Source organism: Curcuma longa, chromosome 18, assembly GCF_044706935.1.
Source record: "Curcuma longa cultivar G26 ecotype Majalengka, Jawa Barat chromosome 18, ITB_CL_G26_1.1, whole genome shotgun sequence".
NCBI classification, from domain to species: Eukaryota; Viridiplantae; Streptophyta; class Magnoliopsida; order Zingiberales; family Zingiberaceae; genus Curcuma; species Curcuma longa.
In genome coordinates, this window is record NC_133878.1 from 2,176,511 (window position 1) to 2,198,003 (window position 21,493).

Sequence of the window (21,493 nt, forward strand, 5' to 3'; positions counted from 1 at the left end):
AGGTGAACGTGAACAATAAGAGATATCAAATACAAGCCATCCTCTCCATCCAAGTGATGATTTTGAATGCAAACGGGGCCAGACGCTTGCAACCGAGGAAGATCTAAGAGGAGTGCGCGGCACTCAGGATTTTTAAATCGGTGATAATTATTTGGTTCTGTCTTTCTTTACTTGTCTTACTTTAAGTTTTATTGTTATTATTATTTGGACTATAAGATGGGTTTCTCTGCCGCCAAATAAAGTTTGGAAAGAAGACCACTAAGTGGACGGGTGCCTCCCGTACATCGGTCTTGGACGTACTAACCCTGGAGGGTTAGGAACCAAGTAAAAAAATCTGTGTGTCCCTATGTTATTTTACTAATTCCGCTGCTAAGTTTTCTGATAAAATAAACAAAAGCAAAAAAAAAATGAACACACTATTCACCCCCCCTCTAGCGCGTTACAAAATCCTACAGTTGGTGCATTCTTGAAGGTGGTTCAAGAAGAGTTAGAGAAGAGAAACGTGAAAGTAGAGAGGCATATCACTTATATAGAGATGCCTTTGTAGCAGAAGAAGAGGCTGGACACATTATGTCTGAAATAAAAGACTATGAGTTTGTTGATTTATTAGAAGATACAAAAACTCCTCTTTTCCTCGGTTGTACAACTTACACAAAGTTATCAGCAGTTGTCACATTATACAATTATAAGTCTACTAATGGTCACACTGACACTAGTTTCAATGAGCTTCTTAAGATCTTAGGTGGCATGCTTCCAAAAAAAAATACACTTCCAGAAAATATTTACTTAATGAGAAAGTCTACAACAAAAATGGCTTTTCGCAGCGCGCAAATATGCTATCCGCAGCGCACATCGCACGCTGCACAGTTGCAAGCTGTTAAAAGTCATTAGGCATCCGCAGCGTGCATTGCGCGCTGCGGATGTGGACAATCGCAGCGCGCAATGTGCGCCGCCAATGATCTCATCCGCAGCGCGCATTGTGCGCTGCGGATGCGATCATCCGCGGCGTGCATTGCGCACCGCGAATGAGATTATCCGCGGCGCACATTGTGCGCTGTGATTGTCTACATCCGCAGCGCGCAATGCGCGCTGCGATTGATCACATCTGGATTATAACTGCGTTTCAAACCATTCAAATCACAAATATAAATTCAAATAATTAATAACAACATAGATACTACACACAACAACAACCACACACAAATAACACAATAATAATATCATTTCAAACTAGTATATATATTCAACAAATAACAGACTTTACTTAGTAACAATGGATCATAATAACAAAAAACTATTCAGTTCCATGTTTTTTTCTGAAAAAGTTAAATTCTAAATCAGTTACACAATTATATATTTAGATAACCAAGCAATCGTGCTTCCTATTACATCCTCAAGAAAAAGCATTTCTTCATTTGGTCGAAGTATGTCCACCTTTTCAACAAAAACTCTATCAATCCAAACTTTCCAGCAAGATCCACCAAGAGGAACGTGATGTACTCTTGCATTTGGATCTGTAGATGCAATTCGGCCTTCTGCCACAACTCCATCAACACACCAATGAATCAATTTGCATTTGTTGTTCTCACTGATATCCCCACAACTCGCATTCTTCACTTTTGTCTGCAAAAAAAAGAAGTAGGGTATCATTAGCATAAATTTTGCCAAAACAAAAAATCATGTAACAGTTAAGCATGTAAATAACAATAAAAAATACATGAGGTTAACTATCTACACTACAACAACTAAAAACATGAGCAACATAATACATGCATGATATAAGCATGAAACCCTCTCAAACCAGCTCCTTGTCTATGCCATCACAGTATGGCCTTATCCAGAATGTTGACAGTCGAAAGGAGCTCCTTGTACTTTTTCCTTGCTATATGGGCTCTTACATGAGACTGTCATAATACAAAAGAGCATAATTAAATAAACAATCTCTAACAACTTCTTGTTTACTTAGAGGAGCTATGAAGTATACATATGTTGATGCTTATCAACACAAGACTAGTTTGTCGTAGAGCTGCTTGCAAGATAACTAAATCTAAACTTAATGACCCACCTCAATGTAACAAATTTAAATTTTCTTGGAACTAAAAAAGATCTTATCTGTGTTTCTTTGCATTCCTATCATCCAGAATCCAGTTAACTTGGATCAACAGATTTGTAGCTCTTTGAGGTGATTCCATAAAAAATGTTCCACGAGATCAAAATTCAATCAAGGCATCTAATTAAAAAAAGATCTTATCTGTGTTTCTTTGCATTCCTATCATCCAGAATCCAGTTAACTTGGATCAACAGATTTGTAGCTCTTTGAGGTGATTCCATAAAAAATGTTCCACGAGATCAAAATTCAATCAAGGCATCTAATTAAAAAAAGGAACAATTTGGAAATACAATCCATCTTTATGAGATGACAAACAAATTCTCACATTGGTAGTTCATACAATAGCACTGAATACAGACAGGTGAAATTGAGAACATATCTGTCCAGATAAATTCATAGGAAATACTAATTATGAGTAATCAGTTCATACAAATTGTTGTTTAATTGGATGCATGGCTGTAAGTAGGACATACTAATCAAATTATGTACATTCATTCATGATAATAGGGTAGAAGCTTCTCTCATGTGATCCACATGAAGTGAGAAATGAAACAATGTTACTGAATGATATAACGATTCCAAATGAATTTAAGATCTAAACAAGTAGGCAAAAGTGCAAATAGAGGGGTGGGACTAGGATGATGTACAAACTACAATACATATGCCTTGAGATTAAATGAATACCTTGGTGCAGGTGATTCAAAAAAATAGAATACCTTGTGAAAAGCAAAGCTATTTGATACATAGGATAAGAATGACTTAAAATTAAGGAAATATTAGACTTGTGCTATTGATGTGAATACTCAGGGACTTCATATCAAGAAGCAAACTATATGGTTAAGATACATGAGTTATTCCATGCCAACGTTATAAATGATAAATCATTAACATCAAAGTCCAACACTATAATTGCATGTTGATGGTTAAACAGGTACAGTATCAAATTTGTTCAGCAGTAAAAGCCAGAATATGTTGTTTAATTAACAATTCAAACACAAGTAAAGATGCAAGAAGCCAAGAATTCAAGTACCTGTATTTTCACAACATGTTTTCGTAGCAGTAGAAACTCTTTTCTGTTTTTCCAACGTCGAAAATTCTTTTGGATCGATAAAACTGCTTTATCAAACTTATGATCATAAAAACTTTGGAACGTGTTATGCAACCTTGACGCAACAGAAACTTTATGCATCTATGGAGGGAATAGAATGCCCCCGCCTTGATATAAAGCAGCTTTTTGTTGCTTCTTCCTGAAAGAATAGGAACGGAAAGCAGCTTGTATACGAGCAGCAGCTTGAACTGCATTTCTGGCAGCTGCCAAAGAATCTTTGAGTGATAATTGATCTTCTGTGCCACCATCTAAAATGGCACTTCTCTGAGATATGCTTTCACCACCATAATCAATCTCTTTAGATGCAGACTCGTCAGGACGTAGGCCCTCCCTCCTTGACCTCAGGAAACATTCGAGTCCCTCCTCGTCAAGATCGAAGTAAGCCGACCCGGCAATCATGGCATTCCAGTTGGCGAGGTTCCTCTCTGCAATTTCATCAAACAGCTTGCGCACAACATTGATGTCGTACCAAAGTTCGCCGTTCATGGAGATGTTGAACTGCCTCGATAGGTTGTTCTCGAGCTCCGTGAAGTGGAGGTTGGCGAAGAACTTGTTAATGCCTTCGAAGTAGTCCCAAGAGAACCGCATCTCCCTGTCGGCGAGGCTCGCCGGCGTGAACGTCGTCTGCAGCACCGCCGTCGGCGCCTCGAATTCGTCCTGTTCGAAGGTGTGGACCGTGAGGTTGGTGGATCTCGTCCTCCACCGAGGATGTCGACGCTCCGGTTGCCAGATGCGATCGTACTTGTCCTCTGGATATCCTCGTAGAGGCAGATCTCCTCGCAGCAGACTACCACCTCGCGGTGTCCGTTGAGCAACTCCTTAGCGAGGATCGACGCGAGCTGCCCTAGCTTGTGCTGGCGGCATCCACCACCACCCGTCCCGACCAGAGCCCCAAGCCAGAGACCATCTTCGCCTTCTTCGACGCCGACCTCAGGGAAACAAGCGTTCTGTCTCACTTTGGCTCACAACAGATGGTAGCGGCGAGGGCGCGACGACGAGTGCTGGCGACGGTCGGCAGTGGAGAGGGGCGCGACGAGGGCGCGACGACGAGTGCTAGCAATGGTCGGCAGTGGAGAGGGGCGCGACGAGCACGGGATCGGGGAAGGAGATGTACACCACTTCGGCTCGGGTTTGGGAGGAAAAGAAGAAGGGTGAACCCGCCGAACCTAATCCACTGGACAGACCATAAACCCTACTTATAAGTAATTTTTTTTAAAAAAATTAATATAATTTTTGACAGCGTACTATGCACGTTGTTATAATTTATAAATTTTTAACAGCGGACATTGTACGCTGTCAATATAAATTTTTAACAGCGCACATTGTACGCTGTTAAAAATACTTTTAACGACGCACAATATGCGCTGTCAAAAATAATTTTAACGGCGTACAATGTGCGCTGTTAAAAGTATTTTTAACAGCGTATTATTGTTGCGCGCTGCGGTTGATAAAAATATGATATTATCCGCAGCGCATTTTATTGGGCGCGCCATCAAAGCAACTATTAACGGCGCACCTATGATGTGCGCTGCGGATGACGCGCTGCGGAAAGTCATTTTTGTTGTAGTGACGGGATCCGAAATCCATCAGAATGTCAGATCTAATACCTCCTCGAGGTCCCCACTGTAGCCTAAAGACATCTTCAAAAGGATGCAATCAAACGGATGAGATTAGTTCTTAGCCGTCGGATGAGAGATCAGCTTATATCCGTGGGATTAGATCAAGTGGCATCCATTGGATCGAAATAAATAAAGAAGATTGAAAAAGAATAGATTAGAACCGTTGGATGAGATCTAGATGCATCCGATGGATGAGATCTCTCCGGTTCGGTTTTAATTCTCTTCGGAAGGAAGAATCGGTTCACGAGGTGAACCAGAGTTGGTTCATAGAACCACACGCCCAAGGGAATGGATCAGGTCCGTCGGATCGAATCAATTAAGTTATATTAAAGAAGATTATATTAGAACCGTTGGATGAGATTGAGTCGCATCCGATGGATGAGATCTCTTCGGTTCGGTTTTATTTTCTAATTTAATATAAAATTGGTTCGCGTATTAAACTAATATTTTCTATAAGTGGGCCGGCCACTTAAGATGGAAATAAGTTTGGTTTGGTTTTTTATTTTAAAAAGGAAAAACCAAAATTAAAAAGATCCGACGGTTGCAATTTATTTAATCGGCTGAGATTTAAAATAATTCTGGAATTTGGAATTGGTTATAAAAATAATTCCAAATTAGAATTAATTTAAAATAACCGGTTATATTAAATAAATTAAATAAAAATTGATTTGGTTTTTTTTAGAAAGGAAAAACCAAATTAAAAAGATCCGACGGTTGCAATTTATTTAATTGGCTGAGATTTGAAATAATTTTGGAGTTTGGAATTAATTATAAAAATAATTCTGAATTTAAATTATTTTATTATTATTATATCTGGCCAAAATTAAATAAGATTGGATAAAATTGATTTTGGTTTTTTATTTTAAAAGGAAAAACCAAATCTAAAGAATCCGACGGTTGCAAATTAATCTAGAAGATCTAGATTAATAATCTTTCTAAAAATCTAGAATTGGTTTATAAAATCAGAAAAATTCTAGAAAAATTAGTTTAGAAAGATTTGGGCCTGGTCTTTGGTTCAAGACTATAAATAAGAAGGGAGGGGGGGGGGGGCGGCAAGATCAATCCAAGGAGAATAGAGAGAAAGGCTTTCCGAAACAAAGCTCTCCTTTCTTGTTTCTCCTTGCCGCCGCCCACCACCTTCTTCTTCTTCCTTTATTTCTTTTCCTTCTTCTTCCCTTGCTTCCTTCCTATCCTTCTTAAGGTGGCCGAACATCCCTCTCCAAGAGAAGTGGCCGGATCCAAGAAAGGATACAAGACGAAGCGAAGTTGCTGCGAAGAAGCAAAGCGATCCAAAGGTTCTTCATCCGGAGATTTTGCAACTCCTTTATTTCTGGAGGTTCGTTGTCCACCCAACGTCCAGGAAGAAGCTAGGAATACAGTGGAAGATTCCGAGGTCATCTAAAGGTTCTGGTATGATTTATTTTCCGCAGTTTAATTTCGTACTAGAACAAACCGTAGAAAGTAATTTAGGAATCGGCGATCCTAAAGGATCGATTGATTTAGTCTTTTGTAGACTTTGTCAATTGATCCAGGCGGGATAAAATTTTTGTCCTGTGGGGTTCTATGCTCTTAGGAGCGGATAGTATCCGGCACATAGGACGGAGATCCAGATCGCCAACAGAATCCTAGCTATGTAAATAAACATTCTGAAATGAGAATCACATTTGATCAATATTATGCATGTGTCCATTTAATCTATACTGTAGACTAACATGGTGTGCGGAGTCACACACAGAAGACCATGTTATCAGTGCCTTATAGATTATAAACAGTGTTCACAACCAAGATGGATTGGACAAATCATCGGAGTGGTTGTAGTGTAATTCGGTCTTAGTCTGTCTTGACTATAGAATTACACTAGTACACTAAGTGTGTATTGAACAGGACCATCTGAGGATTGTTCGATTTATACTGACTATATAATCGAACTAAACCTCTGTTACTATAAATGCACATGCTCTTAATCCCGATATAATAACAAACACGTGTGCTTAATATGTACTTCTTTAATTAATCAAAGGGTGAGGTCTAGATCGATAGATCAAAAGGCCCAATGAGTTGGGAAGTAGTATTATGTACATGGTGTGTTGTTGATTATAGAAGGAATCTGTGTCCTATAATCTACGTTGATGATGTCCCCTTGAGGAGCTCATAAGGATTATCATGTAAACCCTGCAGGTGGACCTTGTCCGCATGATAATAAGGTTGAGTGGTACTACTCTTGGATTAGATGTCGATTAAATACGAGTTGTCAGTAACTCATTTTAATTGACGGACATACGATATCTTAAACACAGGGAGATTAATGTACTGATAGTAAGAAGGAGCCCATATTGTAATATGGGATTGGTGCGGTAGTTCGATAATAACTCTTTAGTGGTATGAGTTATTATTGATGAACTAAGGTTGTGTGTTCGGGGCGAACACGGGAAGCCTTAGCTCATCAGAAGGCCAAAACCAATTCCTCCTCTAGGTCCCTGTTGTAGCCTCTGGGAATCCTCAAGTCCACCGTGGAAGAATTCGTAAAGAAACTAGTCTTTCGAACCAATACAAGGAGTGTAATCGATCAGGTGATCGATTACACACCTTGGTAATCGATCACCTGATCGATTACACACCTTGGTAATCGATCACCAGGTTTTCTCGAACAAAGGCAGGTAATCGATCGGGTGATCGATTACCAAACCTGGTAATCGATCACCGGATCGATTACCATGTGTGTAATCGATCACCTGATCGATTACACGCGTTAATGAGAAAAAGTTACGTGGTTTAATCGATTGTTTGATCGATTAAAGGTCGCGGGTTCGAATTGGAAACTTCCGAAATCTTGCCGTTTTCTCCGATTTGATTGAATCAAATTATACCATGTTTATGGAACAATTATACCATGTTTGTGGCTCTAATTATACCATAAATAAAGGATGGCTAGGCTATAAAAGAAGGGGATGGCCAAGGGTTGGAAACACACGAAGTTTTCTCTTTTCTTGGTGGCCGAGAGTCTCGGCAGCCACAAGCTCCTTCGTCCTCTTTTCTTTACGAAGAAGAAAGGAAAGTTAGCAAGCCATCGGGAGGAGAATTATGGTGGAGAAATTCTCGAAGGATCGTTGCCCACACAACGTTCGAGAAGAGAAGAGGAATACGGCAGAAGATCAAGAGGTCTTCGAGTACAAACTTCGTCCTTCCGAAACATCGGAAGGAAAGGTATAATTTAATGTTTCCGTATTAGTTAAATTATTCCTTTTTATTGGATCCTGTAAACCAAACACAAGAGCCCAACGATCGGGCAACTTGAGATCGTTTCGGAAAATTTTTGTTCTGCAAGAATTTTACCGGAATGGTCTTTCAAGACTTTCCCATCACTCTTAAGCAGAAGGGTTCCAGTTCAAGGTCGTGCCTTGAGACACGGCCGTGTCGTGGCTGTTTTTAGGGTATAAAAGCTGCATTTTTTGAAGTTAAGAGGGATTCTTTCCTTTGGACCTGACCTAGCCACCACCCTCACCTTCATCGCCCCATCATCTCCATTCTTTGCCACCGTCGGAAGGAAGTTAAGGGGATTCATCTGGTCATCTTCCATCCACCAAGAAGTCAAGGAGATTCCCTTCTTCAATCCGACCATCCTCCATCCACCGAGGAGTCAAAGGGATTCCCTTCTCCACCACATCATCTCATCCATCGCATCAACTACGGAGATTATATCGAAGTTGGGGATTCCTTCCTTCGCCGCACCTTCCGTGGAGTTTTGTCGCCTCGCATCAATCTCCGACCAGTGACTTAGGGAGAATCACTAGATTTATTCTATTTTACATTTCTGAGCATAGATTAGATTTTACATATCAAATGTTTGTTTAAATTCCCCTTATAATTTTGGATGTTGATTGTCACTAGCTTTCTCTTGTTCATTTGTTGATGCACTTTTTTTTTTTTTTGAAGCACTTCTTTATTTCGTTGAGGTAATTTATTCTCAATACTTTCGTATTTGTAATTTTGTTTACAATATTTAGTGTTCTTTTCATTATTTAGATTTAGAACTCAATACAAACCCCCCATCCAATCCAAAAAGAGAAAAATTCAAATCCTCAATTGTTTAATAACCACTAGGATTACCATACACCAGCTACAATCGTTAGGAGATGACTCGAGTTACCCTATACTACTTTAATTAGGGGATTCGATATTAATTAAGTTGACGTGCTTATTTTATAACGACAATCTGAGCACGCATCATAAGGCAGTTACGAGGTTGTGAGGCTCGGTCCTCTAGATCCCCTCGTGCCTGCGCATACAGCCAAAAGGTAGGAATAATCAGCAATGTCAAGCCACAGGGCGGTTATGAGGTTAGTATACTTAGTCCCCCCCCCCCCCCCCCCCCCCCCCCCCCGGTGCCTCACATGGGAGCCCTATATCAGCAACTCGCAGAATTGATCTTCTCAGCTCCGACAGAGGTCATCCCTTAGATTGATATGGAAATTTTTTTTCATAAGTATATAAACCCTCCTATGTGTATAAAAGATCTCTCTTAGCAAGTTGAGTAACTTATATATATATATATATATATATATATATATTCTATCCATATTAATTTAAATGTCAAAGTGATCTATCAAAAATCTCTGACATCTATTAATTCATTCATTTAATTTTTCCTTTAAATCTCTTCATTGACAGAAGCAACTACGTGTGAATTAAAATTTTATTGGCGGATGATTTAACGGTCCACTGACATCCAACTAGAACATCAAGCATTATCTATATAAATATAAAGAATATTCCATCCAATGATTTATATATGTGTACCTAAATCCCCACGCCTTGCTTCTGCGCTGTTGCTTGAGCCTTAATAATGGCGAGAAACCTCCGGTACCTCTTCCCTGTCCTAGTCAATTCCTTCCTCTTCATCACCATCCAGTCACATGATAACACCTCAGCTCTCACCGCCTGTCTCCACTCTTCCGGAATCAAAAACTTCTCCGTTTCTTCCACTTTAGCGTACTCCCACCTCCTCAACTTCTCCATCCGAAACCTTCGCTTCGCCCTCGCCGGCGTCCCTAAACCAATCGCACTCATCCTTCCGAGCTCCGTAGACGACCTCCGCAACTCCGTCCTCTGCCTTCGCGCGGCCTCCTTGGCCATCAGAGTGCGTAGCGGCGGCCACAGCTACGAAGGCCTGTCCTACACCGCCGACCACGGCGTCCCCTTCGCCATCGTCGACCTCATGAACCTGAACGGTGTCCAAGTCGACCCGGGCTCGCCCTTCGCCTGGGCTGAGTCTGGTGCTTCTCTCGGCGAAATATACTCTGCTGTGGCCGCGTCCAACCGGACTCTCGCTTTCCCCGCAGGCTCCTGCCCCACCGTCGGCAGTGGCGGTCACATCGCCGGAGGCGGGTTTGGATTGCTCTCTCGCAAGTACGGCGTCGCCGCCGACAACGTCGTCAACGCAATCCTAGTCGACTCGGCCGGGCGCGTCTTGAACAGGGACTCTATGGGCGAGGACGTCTTCTGGGCCATCCGCGGTGGCGGCGGCGGCAGTTGGGGCGTCGTCTATTCATGGCAGTTGCGGCTTGTCCCCGTGCCGGAGCGAGTCACTGTGTGCACCCCAACGCGCTCCGGGTCAACGCGCTCGGTGGCCGAGTTGGTCCACCGGTGGCAGTACGTGGCCCCAAATCTCCCCGAAGAGTTTTACCTTTCCGTCTCCATTGCCGGGTCAGGCGACGGAAACGTGTCCGCTTCCTTCACGGGTTTCTTCCTCGCGTCGAGGAAGGCAGCGGTCTCCTCACTGAGTCGGCGATTCCCCGAGTTGGCGCTGGCGGAATCGGGCTGCCACGAGGTGAGTTGGATCGAATCGGTGGTGCAATTCGCCGGGTTGGACTCGGTCTCCGAGCTGACGAGCCACGAATCGAGCAGTCCCGAATTCTTCAAGGCCAAATCGGACTACGTCCGCACCCCGATCGACATGGCCGGCATGATCACAACCCTTGATTATTTATCAAGAAAGCAAGAAGCATACATTATATTGGATCCCTACGGAGGGGCGATGGAGAGGGTGAAAAGCCATCAGATACCGTTTCCTCACCGAGCTGGAAATTTATACGGGATCCAATACATGGTTTCTTGGACGGTGGAAGAGGACCGGGCGAGAGAAAAGCACGTGACATGGTTACGTGAATTCTACGAGTACATGAGTCGACATGTATCAAAGAATCCTCGAGCAGCTTACGTGAACTACCTGGATTTGGATTTGGGAAAGGTGGAGTGGGGTAGAGGAGGAGATGGGCCCACGGGTGCTGTGAGTAAAGCACGAGTATACGGGGAGAGATATTTTTTGGGAAATTATGAAAGACTTGTGAAGGCGAAGACCATAATTGATATGGAAAATGTGTTTAATAATCCACAAAGTATACCACCTCTTAATGGGTAAAGAGATTCGTTAGGTAGGAAGATTAATAAATTGGTTGGTGGATTGTTTTAGATTTTTTTTATTCTAATGGTACGTATGCAAATCATGATATAATATAATAATCCATATATGGATGTAATCATATGTATCAATGAAAATGACTTGTCATAATAAACTATTATCTTTGATAATGCCTTTTGACCACGAGATTTGTCCTATATATTGTTTTTAAAAGAACCATTTGTACTTGATAAATTTGACCCTTTAGGTATGACAACGAAAATGCATTTTGTGTTGATGTAACCTTGATATAACTAAAGTCCATCTCAAATTTCATAGCTTGTGTTATTTATCATAATAATTTCTAATATTGCTTCTTCAATGATCCCAAATTTGTTATTTTCTAAGAGAGTCCCCGGGGCATAATAGAGTTAATTATGACGAAGCAAAGTTACGTTATTGAAATGGACAAGGATCGAATCTTGACTAAGCCGAGACAATATTCTCCTCTGTCGTGACCAACTACCGATTTACCTTCTCACAGATGGTCGTGAGATCAACGTGTGAGACCGTTGGGGTGGTGGATTCCACCTTTATGCTGAAGTTATCTTCTAAGAGAAGCACATCACTATGTACCTACAATTGAGGTCCACATCTTTTCGACGAAGCCGAGGTCATGCTCTCCTCCATCGTGGCCAACTGCAGCTTCCCGATTTACCTCTTCATTGATAATCGTGGGGTCGATTATGTGGGACCGCTGGGGTGACGGATTTCACCTTTTGCTAAAGGAGGTCCACATCTCTTAGACAACAAACTCTTGTCGACCTATATGGTCATTATGTCTCAATTGTTAGGATCGATGATGTCGCTAAAGGAGAAGAAGTGAATAGCAATTTACTTTGATCGTGTTCATCATTCACATGTACTTGTCTATAAGAGATTAACACGGAGCAAAATATAGACACAACAATAAAATACAAGCTAATTAACAAATCGATTTACATGCTTTGGAACTTTCGAGTAGAGATTTCTACTTCACGATCTAGCTTCCTAACGTAATCACCACTAACTTTCTCCTTCTCGAACACCTTCTGGAGGTTGAGAAATCTCTTATAATTTCTATTTTTACACAAGCAACACAAACAAAATACAAAGATAAAGATGAAAAATAAAATATAATGTAAATAATAATTTACACAAGTGATCTTTTACTTTGCTCACTGTTTAATCACTTTGGATTATCTCTTGAAGGTCTAGAATGCAAACACTTCCTTTTCAAAGTCTCCAAGAACCGACATACAAAATCCTCCACAAAACCTTCCTTTATATACTTCAAGTCATGGCTATTTTCATCTATTAGTCGATTGCATGCACCCATCAATTGATTGGTTCTTTTGAATTTGACTATTTCATTTGTAGAACAACTCTTTCTAGCTTAGCTTAGAACACGATAGTCGACTGTTAAAGCGTCAGTCGAGTATTACAACCGAGTTCAAAATTTTTTGTTCACTGCAATAGTGTCATCAATCAATTGTGCATACCCAATAATAGACTAATATACAACAAACTCCCTTAAACCCTCTCAAACTCCAAACTCAAGGTTTAGGTGTTCATCAATCGACCTGTATACCTATATCAGTCTAATGAAAAACGTTCTATGATAAGATGCATGCTAGAAATAGATTTTATCATCTTAATGCTCATTATTATGAAAATAGGAAACATAATAATTCTAAAGATAATTTTAGATTATATCATGCTAGAACAACCTTACATAAGTATAGGAAGGTAGAAAATAATTTAGGTAATAATCTAAAAAATTTTAGACACATATCTAGGAAGAAAAATGATCAAGGAAAATATGAAAAATCAAGAATAATGAAAATAGGGGTTGAAAACCAAGTCCTGAGGTCAAGACTTGATTATTTAGATAAAACTCTTAGAAAGATGGTAAATTTATTTAAAGGGCCAAATAAATAAGATCTAGGTTTAGGTAGGGAAGAGTCATCTATAAACAAGAAGGAGTTGGGATACCAAACTAAGTCAAGAAAGTATGGTCTCGTACCATAGAGTTCCATATAGTTATGGAATAAATCTTACATCTAAGAATCAAGTCAAGGTTACAACGGAGGTCATCCATAGTGTTGACATTGATGAGACTACAATGATTAAGACTTCAAAGAAACCCACAAAAGTCATTAAAAATATATCTAAGTTATCCCTAGTGAATATCAAATACATCCAAGGAACTCCAATAGGTATTGATCATTCTTAAGAGTATAATTCCTTCACACTAGATGAGTTTAGGATATGCCAAACTGAATTGAAAGGGTAGTTAACCCAACTATGATAAAGTTGACATCTTAGTGTATTTTTAAGGTATTGTGATATCTTGAAAATGAAGATTTAAATTGTATCCTTGAAGATTTTATAGAGTGCCAATAAGAATTGAAGTCTTAAGATTGATTAAAATTGGTACAATAAGATAGAATCATAAAATGTGCCAAGTTTTAAATTTTTGACACATTCAAGAGAGTTAGACCGCTTGTATCAAGTTGTGTATTTGATATAATGATTAATTGATAACACTTAGATGAAAATCTAGGTATATTTTTATTATTGTATCATACTTGTCATGCTTTGTGTGTAATAATATATGCCATGACATCATATCATACATCTATTTTGTCATGATAATATGTTGTTTGATACTACCATATCATATCATACATCCATCATTAAGTTATGATAGTTTTTGTTTGAAAGTATGCATTTGATATATGTTGTACTCACTTACATTCATAAATATTAATTTCAAATGATATTAGTTGACATCCTAGGTAAGATGATCAAATTTAGAATGCCTAAATAGAGATGCATGATCTTTTAATTTAGAAAAAATAAATTTCACATCTCACAAAAATAATAGAATTAACAAATTATGTATTTGATATAATGATTAATTGATAACACTTAGATGAAAATCTAGGTATATTTTTATTATTGTATCATACTTGTCATGCTTTGTGTGTAATAATATATGCCATGACATCATATCATACATCTATTTTGTCATGATAATATGTTGTTTGATACTACCATATCATATCATACATCCATCATTAAGTTATGATAGTTTTTGTTTGAAAGTATGCATTTGATATATGTTGTACTCACTTACATTCATAAATATTAATTTCAAACGATATTAGTTGACATTCTAGGTAAGATGATCAAATTTAGAATGCCTAAATAGAAATGCATGATCTTTTAATTTATAAAAAATAAATTTCACATCTCACAAAAATGATAGAATTAACTTGTGTGTGTTTTGAGATACATTAGACATAAATGAGATGTTAGGATGATGAACTAAGTTCAAAATATAAATTTGATGTATAATATTGAGCTAAGTTTTGATAAGTGACTTTTGGATAGGATAATTTAGGGTTATATTATGTTGTTTTGATCATTTTCTATATCAAAAATTAGATTTTTAATATATTTTTTTAACTTGGATTAATTTAAGATTTTCATCTTATTTCTTATTAATTTGAGGTAATTAACGGGTATTAATTTATTATATTTAATTTTGTAAAAAATTAGAATGAAGATAATAATTTATGGATAATTGTAATCAAGCCCAATTATAAAGATTTGAAATTAGGCAAGAAAATAAATTCAAAAAAATCCCATGAAAAGGCCCAATTTGAAAAAAAAACCCCCCGATTTGGTTTAGGTCTAGTTAAGGTTCGATTCACCATTGGTTAATAAGCACTCTGATTCAATGCACAAAAAGGGGGAAGGGGGGGGGGGGGGGGGGGGGGGGGGGGGCTCGGCCGATTCTAGGTTTTTTCCTGATCGCGACACTGTAGCTTCTCATCGCGATCTTCTTAGCTTCTTCCTCGTTGAGCTCCCTCCACTTCCCATCTCCTTCTTTGTTCTCCTTCCCTATCGGCACAGAGCATCGTTGGGCAATTGCTAAGGTCAACAAGTGTCGATGACCAACAGAGTCTTTGCTAGAGTGGTCCAGCTTCGGTGACAACTTCTTTATCTCCGTCAGTCACAGATCAGTCTTCGTGGGTGGTTCAACTCTGGCGATTGGTGGTTGACGGTATTCTACCCAGTAGGGATGCCTCCGACAGTGGTCTAACTTTGGAGCTCTTATCTATCCCTCCGCATCCACTGGAGCTTCGAGCAGAGGTTAACTTCACTGACATGGTTGCGAACGTGGGAGAGGTTCTGTTCAGCTCCGACCATCCTTCATCCACCGAAGAAGCAAGGTACGGATTTCCAATTCTTCGTTCTAACTCTCTTCATGGACAATAGGGGTTAGGGTAGAGGAAGGAGCTTTGGATCTCAACTTCTCCGATCAAATCTTGCCGGAGTTGTCTAGCTCCGGCAAGGTTCTTCATTCCTGTTATTGTAAATCAACCGAAGCCTCTGTTGCATTTGTTCTGAGTCGATCTGGGAGAAACAACCATTCCACCCTATTCTGTGAATTGTTATTGATACGAATATGTTCTTTTGGTTTTAATTATTTGTCAAGAAACCCCATTATTTAATTTTTTTGATTTGTCATGTTTGAGTAGATTTGAGCTGTGAAGATGGAAATGGATGATGATATGAACATGTTATTGATTAAGATGGTTTAGAAGAGGTTCACAGATTGTTGGTTAAGTTATAAATGAATTTGTTCTTGTGCAATTGTGGTAATGGAACATGTTGCTGGTTTATTGTTGTTGGTAATGGAACATGATAGGTTTGTTTATTGTTGTTGAATGAAACATAGTGTGATGTTTAGCTTTGTTGTTTAATGTTTGCAATGGATAATGGTATAAACTTGTTCTTGATGTGATTATGTTCTTGGATTGAAATTGATGGTAACCAAGCATGTTTGGTTGTTGAATGTGTTTGTAATTGAACCATTTGATGTATAGGTAATGGAAATGCTATGGTGATTTGATGATGTTCTTGTTTAGAATGTTGGAAATGGAATGTGTTATGTTGTTTAGAAAGTGAATTGAACGTCTTTTATTGTATGTACTTTGAAAAATTGTTGGAAATGAACTAGTTCATGTTAAGGTTGTGAAAATGAATAGATGTTTGGTTGTTGAAGTTGTTAATAAAGAATGTGTTTGTTGTTTGTTTTGAAATTGATATGAATGGAATTGAATTGTAGAAATTGCATGTGGATTTGGGTTAGGTGAATTAGATGTTTAGATAACTTAGATTTAGTGGTAAATGTCTATTTGATTAAATTGTAGATTTGTGAAAGTATTGTAATTAAATGTGATTGTGTAACTCTTTAGTTGTAATTATGTGACTTTAAATGTAATTGTGCTAACTCTTTAATTGTAATTATGTGACTTGGGATGACATTTTGGGTGTTGTTTGAATAAATTTGTGATTATTGTATTATAGGTATTAATTTGTGAAATATATTTAATTAATATTCATTTGTTAAGTGTAGGATTTAATTGATAATAAAGGGATTTTGTGAATACTTAGGAGTGAATAAGGTCAATAATAAAACCTCGTGCAATGTTATCTATTACAACTTCCTATTATTGATTCTACGAGAAAAATGACCCGGACCTCTACTATGCTACTTGACTGACAATTAGGGATTGTGGTTCATTTATAAATTATAATTTTGAATGGTGTGCATGACAAATAATATATCAAATAAAAATATACCAAAAATAAATCACCATCAAGTTTCATCAAAATACATGGACTTTATATGACCAATCATGGGGAAACCTAATGTGCAAGTCATATGCATTTAGTCCATAGATCATAATATTCAAAATCATTTTGAAAATCATTGGTGAAGTCTATTTATTGATAGAAATTATCATTAATTAGAATGATACAAGTTAGAGTGAAATATTAAAGTTTTTAATAGTTTTTAATTTTATATCATTCTTTAAAAATAAAATATATTTTCTTAGAAAATTAATTTTTCCTTGATAGTATTTAACATAAATAATTTCTATATGAAATTTTATGATTTTTTAAAAATTGTAGAATTACTTATGCATTTCTAAATTTTGATCTAAAATTGATATGCAATTTTTTAGTCCAATAATCAACTGCTATCGATATTAATCGACTATTCATATCCTCCATCGCTATTTTGTGTTTTAGCAATGGAAGTGTATTTCCCCTTCCTTATGATCCCTGGTACTCTCCTCTCCTCTCTCAACATTTCCTGTCTCTTACGTCAAGCCCGACCAGGTCTTTGTGTAGCACGGCTCCGACCAGGGCAAGCTCACTGATCGCAAGCTGAGACCCGACCTCATTCTTGCTAGTTGGCAGCTTGGCCGATCAAAAGCTGAGATCCGGCCTCAGCCGTGTTGGCCGATCGCTTGGCTGATCGTAAGGTAAGACCCGACCTCGTCCCTCCTTGTTGGTATCTTTGAGGATCGTGCTGGCTAACAACTTGGTCGATCGCAAGTTGAGACCTGGCCTCAGCCGTGCTAGCCGATAGCTTGATCGACCATGATTTGAGGCCAGGCCTCAGCCTTGTCCAGGGGCTTGGCCGACCAAGATCTAAGGCTTGGGCTTAGCCTTATCCGAGAGCTCAGCCAGTAGCTTGGTTTACCATGATCTAAGGCCCGACCTCAACCTTGGTCAGTGACTTGGTCGGCCATGATCTGAGGCTCGACCTCAGCCTTGTCTGTGAGCTTAGCCACAGGCTCGAAGCAAAGGTGGCAGGCCTCTACAAGCATGACTGCCCTCAAACAGATTCAGTTGCAAGCTTGGCCCCCATTGCGAGCTCGGTCCTGGCCTGACCACGAGCTCGACCCTGTCCTAACCACAAGCTCAACCCTAGCCTGATCTCAAGCTCGACCCTAGCATGACCATGAGCTAAGTCCATCGCGAGGAACCATTATTTTGGTTTTTGTTTGGGGTTTATACATTGTTTAGGTTTTAAATTGTATATTAATTTTTGATATCGTATATTTTCATGCTACAAGAGGAGTTGGGATTCAAGTTGATAGTTTTTGTTTTAACTTGAGAATATACTCAAAAGGTAAGTTGAAACTTTGAGGTTTTCATTAGACACATAAGTATGATTTTGCTCAACTCAGTAGTAAGTTTAAATTGTTTTGTTATTTCTTTGAAGGTTGTATTACAAACATTTTGTGAAGATGGATTTATATCACTTGAGTATATTAAGTATGTATAATTTTAATGCATGAACTATATGCAGATCAAATGGATGTGATAACAAACATATAAGGACAAACACAGTAGTAAATGACAAACATGATATTTGACATTATATCATTTTACTTATTAACCATCAATAGGGTTAATATTAACTATGATTTGTCAGACTAATAAATTGAACACAAATAGGATAACATTAACCTTGTCAAAAAAAATACATCATGCTTTAGTGGTTTGAAAATAACTTACAATAGGTTCTAATGATTTAATTAAACTTTATATAGCTTGGCAGCCTGATAGCTTGGCCGACCGCGACCTCACAATCTATGACTTGGCTAGCTGCAAGATTAAGGTTCAAACCCAAACTTAATGTTTAGTTTAAGTTTAAATGCTATTGATAGTATTAAATCTAAGTGCTTAAGAATAAGTTTAAACTATCTATATGTTTAGTTTTACATGTTTAATCTCCATGGAAATTTATTGTTGTAGAGGGTTATAATGTATATGAATAAAGCTTGGATGTACAATAGATTAGAAAATGAATTTATCCAAGATGAATATTATGTTGGAGTTGAATAGTTTATGAACTTTTCTAAGAGTCATCCAGAATGCATGAATGGTGCAGAGTTATCACTACAAGAATTCAGGTATTTAGCGACGATATTTTTTCGTCGCTAACATAAAATTTTCGTCGCTAACATATCTTGGCGACGAAAAAATTGCGTCGCTAAAGTCGTCGCTATAAGCTTGTCGCAAATTAACATTAGCGACGAATTATCAATATTTCATCGCTAACATTAGCAACGAAATCATAATCGTCCCTAATTCAACATATTTCATCGCTATATTTAGCGACGAATTATCTAAATTTCGTTGCTAATGTTCATACGATTAGCAACGAGTTTTAAAAAGATCGTCGCCTAAAATATTAAGGATTAGCGACGAATTTGGGAATTTCGTCGCTAACACTCGGATTTTCTAAACGATAATATATCGAGTGTTAGCGACGAATTTGGGAATTTCGTCGCTAACACTCGGATTTTCTGAACGATAACATTTCGAGTGTTAGCGACGAATTCGGGAGGATCGTGCTGGCTAACAACTTGGTCGATCGCAAGTTGAGACCTGGCCTCAGCCGTGTTGGCCGATCGCTTGGCTGATCGTAAGGTAAGACCCGACCTCGTCCCTCCTTGTTGGTATCTTTGAGGATCGTGCTGGCTAACAACTTGGTCGATCGCAAGTTGAGACCTGGCCTCAGCCGTGCTAGCCGATAGCTTGATCGACCATGATTTGAGGCCAGGCCTCAGCCTTGTCCAGGGGCTTGGCCGACCAAGATCTAAGGCTTGGGCTTAGCCTTATCCGAGAGCTCAGCCAGTAGCTTGGTTTACCATGATCTAAGGCCTGACCTCAACCTTGGTCAGTGACTTGGTCGGCCATGATCTAAGGCTCGACCTCAGCCTTGTCTGTGAGCTTAGCCACAGGCTCGAAGCAAAGGTGGCAGGCCTCTACAAGCATGACTGCCCTCAAACAGATTCAGTTGCAAGCTTGGCCCCCATTGCGAGCTCGGTCCTGGCCTGACCGCGAGCTCGACCCTGTCCTAACCACAAGCTCAACCCTAGCCTAATCTCAAGCTCGACCCTAGCATGACCATGAGCTAAGTCCATCGCGAGGAACCATTATTTTGGTTTTTGTTTGGGGTTTATACATTGTTTAGGTTTTAAATTGTATATTAATTTTTGATATCGTATATTTTCATGCTACAAGAGGAGTTGGGATTCAAGTTGATAGTTTTTGTTTTAACTTGAGAATATACTCAAAAGGTAAGTTGAAACTTTGAGGTTTTCATTAGACACATAAGTATGATTTTGCTCAACTCAGTAGTAAGTTTAAATTGTTTTGTTATTTCTTTGAAGGTTGTATTACAAACATTTTGTGAAGATGGATTTATATCACTTGAGTATATTAAGTATGTATAATTTTAATGCATGAACTATATGCAGATCAAATGGATGTGATAACAAACATATAAGGACAAACAAAGTAGTAAATGACAAACATGATATTTGACATTATATCATTTTACTTATTAACCATCAATAGGGTTAATATTAACTATGATTTGTCAGACTAATAAATTGAACACAAATAGGATAACATTAACCTTGTCAAAAAAAAAATACATCATGCTTTAGTGGTTTGAAAATAACTTACAATAGGTTCTAATGATTTAATTAAACTTTATATAGCTTGGCAGCCTAATAGCTTGGCCGACCGCGACCTCACAATCTATGACTTGGCTAGCTGCAAGATTAAGGTTCAAACCCAAACTTAATGTTTAGTTTAAGTTTAAATGCTATTGATAGTATTAAATCTAAGTGCTTAAGAATAAGTTTAAACTATCTATATGTTTAGTTTTACACGTTTAATCTCCATGGAAATTTATTGTTGTAGAGGGTTATAATGTATATGAATAAAGCTTGGATGTACAATAGATTAGAAAATGAATTTATCCAAGATGAATATTATGTTGGAGTTGAATAGTTTATGAACTTTTCTAAGAGTCATCCAGAATGCATGAATGATGCAGAGTTATATGTTGTCCGTGTAATCATTGCAAATATAGAAATACAACTTTCTGTGAAAGTATATATATGTAGAAATAGTTTTATTCCAAATTACTACAACTATTACTATCACGGAGAGCCTTATTTGTTTCATCTATTTGCAACTTCGGTTGCTTCTTCATCTAGTACAACTACTTTAGGGGAATCATCATCTAATGAGAATGTGATGTAATCAATAGTTTATGACGTGATGAATGCAGTTGATCATTCCAATGTTGATGAAATACCAACACCTGAAGTTTAACAACTAACTATATGACATGTTATAAGCTAATTAAAGAAAAGTGTGGGAAGACATCCATCCGGTCATTCCCAACTATCAGCTATTACAAGGTTATTGAACATTAAGGCAAATCATCATTTCTCAAAATGATGTTATTATGATATTTGTCAATTGATGTTAGAGTTGCTCCCTGCTGATCACCTAATGACTGATAGTTTCTATAGTACTAA

At 38.4% G+C, this 21,493-nt stretch overlaps 1 protein-coding gene across 1 annotated transcript; it reads left to right on the forward strand.

Moving 5' to 3' along the window:
• Positions 1-9,680: 9,680 nt before the first annotated feature.
• LOC141812366 (berberine bridge enzyme-like D-2) lies at positions 9,681-11,395 on the forward strand. The gene has a single exon (XM_074700396.1). The coding sequence runs from the start codon at positions 9,681-9,683 to the stop codon at positions 11,253-11,255; it is 1,575 nt and encodes a 524-aa protein (XP_074556497.1). The 3' UTR covers positions 11,256-11,395.
• The last annotated feature ends 10,098 nt before the right edge of the window (positions 11,396-21,493 follow it).

What these genes read in the sequence shown, in the direction of transcription:
- LOC141812366 (XM_074700396.1), top strand. Translation starts at nt 9,681, where the DNA reads ATGGCGAGAAACCTCCGGTACCTCTTCCCTGTCCTAGTCAATTCCTTC.